The sequence below is a fragment of the Lutra lutra genome, chromosome 17 (assembly GCF_902655055.1).
Source record: "Lutra lutra chromosome 17, mLutLut1.2, whole genome shotgun sequence".
NCBI lineage: Eukaryota > Metazoa > Chordata > Mammalia > Carnivora > Mustelidae > Lutra > Lutra lutra.
In genome coordinates, this window is record NC_062294.1 from 1,632,503 (window position 1) to 1,642,992 (window position 10,490).

The window sequence follows — 10,490 nt, forward strand, 5'->3', positions numbered from 1 at the left end:
GCGGGACCGAGGCCGAGGGCGCCGAGGGGCGTCGGGGCCGAGGGCGGCGGGCCGTTGGCCGGCCGCGCAGGGCGCCCGGGCGGGGGCGGCGGGCGCGGGCGCGGCGGCCGGAGGAGGGCGCAGGGAGGAGGGAGGAGGGGAGATCTCGCTCTCGCTCTCGCTCTCGCCCCGCGGGAAGGGGGAGGTGGAGACGCGACCGGCTGCGGGAGCTGCAATTACCGTGTGGGCTGCGGAATTCTCGTGGTGTTTGTCGGGGAGATGCGATAATGGCGTCCGTCCTCGCGAGAGAAGCCGCCGCTCTGCGCAGGCGCCGCGAGTCCCTCCCCGCGGCCCGCCGCCCCGCCTCGTCTGCGCAGACTCTCCGAGCAGGGCGCGCCGGGCTCCGGGAAGCGGCGAGGGGGCGGGGCCTGCCGCCGCGGGCCTCCCGCGCGCGCCTTCGCCCGCGCCGGCGAATGCCGAGCATGCGCACGCGACCTCCCGCCGCGCCACGGTCGGGGCCTCTCAGGATCGTCCCTTCCCCGGCGTGAGCTCCGTCTTCTCGTTACCCAGTCAGAAGTCGCGTCGGCGCAGCGGGAGAGGAATGTACCGTTTCTTCTGAGGCTGGATGACTAGGGAATTACCTCCCCGCGACGACTACATATCCCGGAGGGCCCTGCGCGAGCTGCGAGCGGGGCTTCCTGGGAATCGTAGTCCCTGCGCGGTCGCCGAGCCTGCCGGTACTTGTAGTCTCTCCATACTCCGTGCTCCCTTCGGCGCCCGCGCGCGCAGCTGCTGGGACTTGTAGTTGGGAGGGAAGGGCCGAAGTTCCGGGGTCGGGGTCGGGGTCGGGGGTCGGGGGACCGTGGCTGGCGCGCGGGGTCCCCGGCGTCCGTCCGCACGGCCCGGCGCTGCCGCGCGCAGGCGTGTGTGCCCGGCCGTCCCCTGCGGTCGCGGCGGCCGTCCGACGGCGCTCACAGCGGCGCGCGCTCCCCGGAGGCCCTGCTCCCGCGTCCTGGCCCCGCGCCGCCCGCCTCGCCGTCTTGTTTTCTGGTTCGGGCCGCTGTGTCCCCGAGCTGCCTCGGCCCGTCGCGCGGACACCTGCCGGCCGCCTCGTGCGGGCGGGACACGCGGTCCTGCTCCTCGGGCTTCCCCGCCCCCGGCCCCCGTCGCCGCGGTGAGACCGGACTCCGGCCGGTGACGGGCCGTGTGACCTTGGGCGACCTTGCCGGGGACGCTTCCTTTCAGAAGTGACCTCGGGGAGCCGCCGGGCCGGGTCGTCCCCGGGTTAGCTGTGCGGGAAGGGCACCCCGAAGACGCTCCGGACGGCGGCCGCGGGAGACCCGGGCGGGAGTCCGGGGCGGGGGAGGACACGTGGCTCCGAGGCGACGCCGCCCCGGGAGGGCCGCGGCTCGGCAAGGTCGCGCTGCCGAAAAAGAACGAGGCGGGTTCGCGGTGCGGGACGCGGTCGGGTGGCTGCCGAGCTGGGGGCAGGGCCGGGCCGCCCACCGCGCAGCCTGCGTCCGGCTCCGCCTCGGCCGCGGCCAGTCCCGGTGCTGACCCCAGGGCCCTCGACGCGGACTCGCGGACGTGTGAGCGCGAGCGGTGACCGCGGCGGACCCCGTCGCATTCCCGGACGCCGCCTTGTCCTCTCGGCGGCTGGCGCGGCGCGGCGCGGGTCCCCGCTCCCTCCCGGCCCTGCCCCTGCGCCCCGCGGGCTCCAGCCGAGTCTTCACCCGGATCGCGCCGGGAAGACGGTCGCGGTGCTGGTGCCACAGTCGCGGTTGTCTTCTGTGTGGATGACTCGGCGCGTTAACTCTTCACCGCGCTGCCCAGGAGGGTCAGGGAGAGGCCGGTGCTGCCCGGACCGACACCGGCTGATGCACCGTGGTTCTGAGAACAGTGGCGCAGCTGGACGTCGGCGAGGACAGCCGTGCACGGAGGGGGAGCTGCTTCCCTACTGCGGGGGACGCTCCTTGCCAGGCACTTCCTCAAGAGTCGGGTGTGGGGGCTCTGGGCGGCTCGGTGGGTTTAGCCTCTGACTACTGATTTCAGTCTATTGCTGGGTCATGACCTCAGGGTTGCGTAACAGTCCCGCATCAGGCTCCATGTGGGCGTGGAGCCTGCGTAAGATTCTCTCTCTGCCTCTGCCCCTTCTGTCTGTCTCTTTCTCTGTCTCTGACTCTCTCACAAAAAATAATAATAATTTCATATATATATGAAATCATCATCATCCTCTTCCAGTTCAGGTTCTGGAGTTAAGGAAGCTGGTGCCATGTCAGTGGGGGCTTGATAAGAAGACAGGGAGGTGCACTCTGGCCTGAATGGCACCAGAAATGGGGGACCCCTTCCATCTGTGTGCCCTGGGCATTTGCAAAAATCTCAAAGGCCCCTTCTCCAAAACCGTGTGTTGCCCACTTAAAGCAAATCCTGGGATTCTGCAGAAGGGCCCTGTTCCTGAAGATGCCGCTGGGGTGGAGGAAAGTCCATCCTTCATGAAACTCCCAGTCGCCCGAGAGGAGCCTAGAAAGCAGTTCTGCCATCTACGAGAGCAGGGACACGGAGCTGGCCTGACCTGGGCTTGGAATCCAAGCTCTCCCGTGTGCAAATTACACTGTTGAGGCCTCGTGAGCCTTCCACCCCCTCTGGAAACCGGCCTTTTAAACTCACGGCACGTGGGGAGCCTGGGAGGATTCAATGAAGCAGACTTCGTAAAGGGTTTAGCAGAGGGTCTGACTCCAGAAATGACCCTATGACCGTATGTTACGTTGCCACACCATGAGCTCGGCACATAGAATCGTGCCAGCTCTTGCGGGAGAACGTGAAGTTCACTAAGGTTAAGCACATCCAGGGTCGCGCAGGAGCGGCGCCAAGGCCTGCAAGAGAAAGACTGCAGATGCGGTAGGAGAGGTAGTTGAGATGTGGGCGGTGCAGGTCCTTGTTGGCCGAGGGACGGGTTTTGTTTTGATCCTGAAATAACGGAACGTCTTTATAAGGTTTGGGACAAGGGTGGCCCTGGTCCAGTTTGCATTTTCCAAGGTCACTCTAGCTACAGTGTTGACAAATGAACTGGGGGTGGGGAGGAAGATTGCTAAGTGGATTTGGAGGAGGCTCTGGGAGGGGTCCTGGCAAGAGATGATGAAGGCCTGAACTAGGGCGCTCACAGTGGAGACCGATGTGGAGAAGTGGACAGCGTGGGATGACATCAACAGGACTTGACCATAAACCCACTCCTGGGGGCACAGGTAAGGGAGAAGGGCATCTGGGACACCACCTGGGCCTGCAAATATGGAAAATCAGATGATGGAAGTACCATTCCCTGAGATGGGGAACTCAGCACCGCCAGCCACTGGCTACCACTCGTGGCTATGGTGACGACCCTGAACAGTGTTTCTTTACACTCTGTAATTCCTCTCCTGCTCCAGGACACCGTTTTCTGCCTCACACACAAGCATCCGCTGGCAAGACATCAGGTTAGGGGATGAAATGGAGTCCTGGTAATAGAGCCTATAGACAATTCAGGGGAAATGGAAAGAAGCAGCACTCGGCTCCCATCATAGCCTCATCTGCCACCAGCATGGATCCCCCACAGCCACATATTCCGGTCCACCAGGAGATTTAAGGACCAGGAAGCCCATCAGCAATGTGGTAGAATAGGAGGTTCCCCATCACACCCCCTCAGCGGCAAATATTGACGAGCCATCCGTGGCTGAAGCCCTCCTGAAACAGCCCCGAGACCCAGCTCCAGCCACTTGTAACTGGTACGGAAGCAGTCCACCCAGGAACACAGGGAAATACACCCGCCCGTGATGTGATACGCTACGTTAATGAAGTGAAAACCATGTGATCATCTCAATAGGGGCAGAAAAACCATTTGACAAAATTCAACATCCTTTTTGATAAAAACTCAACACGATGAGGGTCATGTATGACAAGCCCAGAGCTGACATCAGACTCCATGGTGAGAGGTTGAAAGCTTGAACTCTGAGGCTGAAAATAAGACCAGGGGGCCCATTCCACAGAGTCCTAGAAGTCCTAGCCTGGGAAGTTAGGAAGGAAAAGAAGTGAGTCCTCCAAATCAGAAAGGAAGAAGTTAAATCGTCTCTGTTTGCCAATAACATGATCTTACACATAGACAACCCTGAAGACCCCGCCAAAAAAACTGTCCCCTTACAAACAGCATGCAAGAGTCTATGTGCTAACAAAGAATGACCTGAAGAAGAAGAAAACGGTCCCGTTTACAATAGCATCAAGATAGCAAAGTAGTTAAGAAAGTTTAACCAAGGACGTGAAAGATCTGTACACTGAAAACGACAGGACACCGGTGGAAGAAACTGAAGAGAACACACACAGAAATGGGAAGATATCCCGCGTTTGTGGGTCAGAAGAATGAATATTGTTAAATGGTCCATACTATCCAAAACAAGCTACAACCAACCAAAAAGCTTTTGCATGGCACACCGAAGAGACGTTCTAAAGAAGGGGAGAAAATGTTTACCTGCCACACACTTGATAATCAGTTAATACTCGGCGTAGAGAAGAAGCTCGTACAACTCGAGAGCGAATAGAGAGAGAGATTTTAAAATGGACAGAGGACCTAAGTGGACGTTTTTCCAAAGAAGACATACGGGTACGTGAAACATCACTGGTCATCAGGAAAATTCAAATCAAACCTCCAGTAAGTTATGTCTCGCCTCTTAAAACGGCTGGCATCGGAAGCACAGTTGCTGACAAGCATCATTGAAGGTGGGAGAGAAGAAGCCTCACACACTGTTGGTGGGAATGTAGGGTCCGCAGGGCCCTCAGGAAACTAAGAACGACACTCCGAGCTTGCAGCCGCTTCTAGGTAAATGTCCAAACGAGACGAAAACAGATGTCTGAATGCTGCCGTGTCCCTCTCAGCAGGAAGACATGGAAATGGGCTAAGTGTCCCCCGACCGATGGATGGATGAAGAAGCTGTGGCGTAGATAAAAAATGGAATATCCTTCAGCCACGAGAAGGAAGGACGTCCTGCCATTTGTGACAACGTGGACAAACCTGGAAGGCCTCACGCTGAGTGAAGTACGCCAGGCGGACTGCACGGTCTCCCTTATACGTAGAATCTAGAAAAGTCAAACTCAGAGAAGCAGAGAGTAGAGCCGGTGGTTAGCGGGGCCCGGCAGGTGGGGGAATGGGGATCTTTGGATCACAGCGTGGAGACTTCTTGTTTGAAGGTGAATGCATTCAGGGACCTGAGGTCCAGCGTGGAGACCACAGCTGACGGGGCTGCATTGTGTCTTGGAGAGTTTCTAAGACCTCGGGTACTCAGCACCACAACCACGCTAACTGGGTCCACAGCGGAGTTGCTGATGTACCTGTGATAACGCTTCCACGGTGTAGACGTGTATAAAATCGTCCTGGGGTTTGTCCATCATACCTCAATAAAGCTGGAAAATGAGTATTTTTTTAAGAAGATTTTGAGAGATGAGGACTCTGGTTCATTGCTGCTGCATGGCTGTGATGTCCTGTGAATCTGGGAAAGCCACCAGAACGTCCTGTGCCTCAGTTTCCCCCCCCGCCCCCCGGGAAATGGGACAGTAAGACCTCACAAAAGTCACCTGTGCGTTCTCGTGCTTTTGAGCTCTGCCGGATGTGCATCCCACTCCCGCTCACGCTTCTCTGTGTGGCTCCGGACCGGTAACCTGACCTCCGGGCCCTCAGTGTCATCCGGAAAGTGGGACAGTAGACTGTACTTTGCAGACTGTGTCGCATGTATGCCGGGGACTTGGGTGCCACTGAGAAAGCGTTAGCAGCCACCGCTACCACCTGGCCCGTAGGTGCCAGTGCTGTGCCTTTGCCTAAGTCACGAGATAACCCACTGGTGTGTCTACACTTGGCCAAACCTGCTTGACCGCTTTCCCCACTCCTCCTTTTTTGTGTAGTGTTTAAATGCACATCACGTAAACTTGGCTGCTTTAACCATGTAAATGTACGATGCAGTGGCATCAGGCACATTCCCGGTGTTCTGCCACCCCTCACTCATTAACTCTTTCCAGAACCTTCTCATCCTCCCCAAAGGCAGGGCATCCCCTTATCAGTCACACACCCCCCCCCCCGGCCCCGGCCCCAGCCCTGCCAGCCCCTCCTCTGCTTTCGCGTCATAGATTGGCCTGTTCCGGACATTCGGCACAAACGACGTTCCACAACATGTGGCCCCTCGGCCCGGCCCCTTTCACCCGGCGGAACGTGGTCAGGGCATGAGGTCCGTTTGGGACTCGCTCTGCGGGCGCGGGGACGCTCCGCGGTTGTCGACCAGTCTGGTTTCGCTCATGGAAGTCCGCTGCTGCTGTCCCGGACGCGCCGGCTGCGCTCACGGCGTCTGCTCCCGGGCTCTGCTCGGCCCCACGGACGGATCAGGCTGTTTCTCTGCGGATGCCACACGGCCTCGACTACTGTCACCGCGTTCCTTTTTATGACCGCATACTTGCATGTTGAGATACCGTTGTCCTTCTGATCCGTTCCTCCACGGGTGAACACGTGGGTGATTTTACTTTCCGGTCGTTGTGTGCGGGCGTCTCTGCGCTTCGTCTCTCTGCGGCGCGCACCGGGTCGGAACTGCTGGGTCTCCGGCTCCCCGCACGTCTGACTTTATGGAAGACGCCGTCCGACTCTCTGCATAAAGGGCCTCGTTGTGCTGAGGGAGCGAATGCCGACTCCCGGCTCAGAGAGGCCCACGCCGAGAAGCACCCCAGCCTCCGCTCCCCCGCCTTGGGCGGCCGCCTGGGAAGCAAGTGCTCCGGCCCGGCCGTGCCCTGTCAGCGGCGGAGGCCTGGCGGGGCAGAGCTGGGCCCTTCCCACTGAGCCACACCCAGAACGGACACGTGCCAGTTCGTGCCAGTTCGGTAACCGCTGTCTCCAGCCACCGCCCCTGGGAGCGCCGGGTCAGGCCGTAGTAGGTAACTGGGGCATCGGCTTCCGTGCACTGTTTCTATTCCAAACCAAAAATCGCCTTGCACCGGGTACGCGGTGGGAATAGGCGGCCGGCATTTCCCTGCACGGCAGGCGCACCGAGGATACACATGGGTAGGCCAGGCTCACGGGGAGAATGAGGTCACGGCCACATGCATCACCCCTGCCCCGCCACTCTCCAGCAAGGGAGAACTTAGACCATAGGCATCATTGCCCGGGCTCCGGGCCCTTCCCCTGTTGGATGGAGACCACAGTGCTTACTAAGTCAGGGCCTTTGGAACCCAGGGGAAGTGCGCACACGCGGAGCAGAATAAAAGGACCTCACTGAGTCACGGAACTGGGAAGTTTGGAAGAGAACTTCAGGATAGAGGCGTAGGAACCACTTGGCCGGAGCAACGCCATGTTCTCGCTCTCGCTCTCACTCTCTGTCCTCCTCCAGCCTTCCCAACCCTGGGTTCAGTTTTCTCTCCATTCTTGGGCAAGATCTGAAGAAGCGTTTCCAGCAGCGGCACACAGTGTGTTTCTTACCAGTTTAACGATCATCGCGGACAGACCGTGCCTCTTACCCTATGCCTACAGCCAAGCTCTCAGAGCTAACGCTCACTGGCTAGCAAAGCTCACCTGTAAGTTATTTTCTCTCCGGTCGGTCGAACCTGAGACACCTCAGCGACAGGGGTCCGCTCGACCTTGGATGGCCATTCCGGCAGGGCCGGTGTCCCAGGGAAAAGTCAAGTGATTATCAGAAGGTGTTATCAGAGGAAAGTGGCCAGGTGTCCCGTGTCAGGCAGACATACACAGCCCTTGCCCCCAGCACATGAGTCCCAGGGCTCCCAGGAGACCCAAAAGACACGCCTGGACACACATGAGCAGTGACGTCTATGTTGATGTCACTCCAGTGGTGCCGCTTTGTTCCTGGAGCCTCTTGATTCATATTTTCTGGGAGGAGAAGCTGTGTATGTTTCAGCAAAGGAGGAGGAAATGTTTCCCTTGGGCTCCCAGGCAGCCGTGATTCACTGGTTTTCATCTGACTCAGAATACAGGGTAATTATGCTGGGCAGATGATGGGTATCACAAAAGCACTTAACGTCCTTATGAAAAAGAGATTTCCACTACAAAGTGTCCCCTCGGGCTCCTCAGATCAGGGGAACAGGTTTATAAATCCATAAAATCAATAAAAGTGTGTGCCCAAAATTGTACTATAAGGAAAATCCATGGAGAACAAAAGAAGAAGGAAAGGCACATAGAAACTTCCACATATTTTCAAGATTTTTGTCCAATCAGGGTTTCTCCCATTTCCTCTTTTTTTTTTTTTTTTTCCAACTGGAATAGAATTTCTTTATGGACAGTGTCTGTGTCATTTGGGGAAGCTTAAAGTACTCTGGAGAGCATTCGGGTGCATTTAGGGATGGATTTGAATTTCTGTCCTGGAAGAATAAAGCCCCGTTTGGTGAGAGCCGTGCCAAGAAACCCGAGTGGTCTCACAGAGCAGCACGCTCTGTGCTTTGATCACACACTCGGTTCAGCTAAAAGCTCCTGGCATGCCCTTGAACTCAAGTGTGCTTACGGATAAATCAGACCCGTGCATTGGGTATGACAGTGTTTGCTCTATGAAACATGTACAATAGACAATACCACCAATGAGAGAGGAAATAAAGATAGAAATCCCCGTGTTTTCCTCCTCTACTTGAAGGACAGTCTGAAATTGGCTCATGGACTGGAAGGCTTAACAAATCCAAAAATCCAATGGGGCGGGGGGGGTTTGGTTTGCAGGCTGGAAACTTGGGGAGACCTGCAGAGCCCAAAGACAGAGTGCTGGCAGAACTCTCTCCTGCTCAGGGGAAGTCTGTCTTTGTTCCAGGCTGGCCTTCGACTGATTTGGTGAGGCCCACCCACACAGTGAGGAGAATCTGCTTTACTGACAGTTCACTGATTGAGGCATTAATCACATCCAAAAAAACATCTCCACTGAAACAACCAGAATAAAGTTCAACCAAACACCTCGGCATGTGTCCGTGCGACAAATTTTCAGTTCCAGCTGATAATTACAGGTCATACAGAGTCCCCTGACTGTTCACGAGCAAAGGAGATACTAAGGAATTAGAAGCTGTAGGCTTGGATAAACATGAGGCTTTTTGGCTCAAAATACAAGGAGAGTGGGCAAGAATGGTACGTGGTACCCTGTCTCAAGAGAGTACGTTGGCACAGTGTCGCCCATTCCAGTGCCTTTATCCATTGACCCCTAGATGTCAGACCTGGGAATCTCCTTCGAAGATGTTCAGTGTGGTGTTAATTATAGACCCAAAAAAGTTTCTCTGTAAGGGGAGTGATTTGATAAATTATGGTATATCTTCTAATGGAATATTCTATAGTTAAAAAACAGCAAAAAACACTGACATAGGGCGCCTGGGAGGCTCAGTGGGTTGAGCATCTGCCTTCGGCTCAGGTCATGATCCTGGGGTCCTGGGATCGAGCCCCCTCGGCGGGATCCTTGCTTAGCAGGGAGCCTGCTTCTCCCTCTCCCTCTGCTGCTCCCCCCGCTTGTGCTCTCTCTCTCTCTCTGTCAAATAAATAAAATCTTTTTAAAAATTGATACAAAAACGTATTCATGATAATTATTGACTATATACCTATCCATGTATACCCTTGAGGTAGGATATGATTATCTCCTGTATTAAAAACACAGAGATATATATGTAGGATTATTTGTCATGGAAATTTCCAGAAAGTGCCAGAAGAAACTGCTACCAGCGTTCACGCTGAGAAAGAGACTCAATTTTCACCCTGGACTGGCTTCAGATATTTTCCATCATACGCCCATAAATGGCTTTTTAATGTCCTTCATTGGCAGAGACTCCAGCATGTGCCCTACTAGTGACAAATGATGTTCGAGTCAGCTGTGAGGGGCGTGCAGGACAGCCGGGCCCAGCAACATCTTCTAAATAAAGCAGAGCTCTGCCGTGTGGCTGCAGGGGGACGGGGAAACCCCAGAACCATGGGAACGGGCGGCGGGGCAGTCTACCCACGGCAGGCAGAGAAGACGGCAGAGCAGCTGAGGGCAGCCAAGGACACGCTGTTGAGAGCGTGTGGGGTCTGCAGGGAGCCGCGGATGGGCTCACCCTTGTCGGGAAGCTGCGTTCACCCCGGGCTCAGCCAGGGCTTGGAGCATGGGGCTCGGGGCACCGTGACAGAAATGCTGTATCCTAAGCGGTTCCCTGGCATCAGGGCCTTGAACCCTGACGACATCACAGCAGGGCCTTACAGACGAGGAGCCTGAGACAAGTCCATGAACGAATGAACGAAGCCGCCCCAGAGTGGGCCCCCAAGAACAGGCACTCTGCTCTCTCCTATGTGCCTCCACCTTCTTCCTGGTGCTGGCACTAGGCTCCCCACACTGTTCTCCTAAACCCCTGGCACGCTCTGCTGTTTACCAGATCAAAGCTCAGTGAGCTCGGGGGCTGGCCACGGCGAAGGCCGCTTGTCCCAGAGCACCCACCCCTGAGCCACACCGAACGTCACCCAGGATGCTGGGGCAAGCGTGGGTTGAAATTTAACCGTCCGGGTTGGG

The 10,490-nt window shown here is 56.7% G+C and overlaps 1 protein-coding gene across 5 annotated transcripts in view; it reads right to left on the reverse strand.

The window, feature by feature from the left end:
- Positions 1-630, reverse strand: part of BANP (BTG3 associated nuclear protein) — a 104,423-nt gene extending 103,793 nt beyond the window's left edge. Inside the window, exon 1 of one of the 5 annotated variants that reach the window (XM_047712445.1) lies at positions 220-630. In XM_047712445.1, the coding sequence (XP_047568401.1) occupies positions 220-463 (244 nt within the window). In that variant the 5' untranslated portion in view covers positions 464-630. The remainder of the gene's footprint in view (positions 1-219) is intronic. The other 4 variants (XM_047712446.1, XM_047712449.1, XM_047712450.1 and 1 more) reach the window with 4 other exon arrangements.
- Between the last annotated feature and the right edge of the window lie 9,860 nt (positions 631-10,490).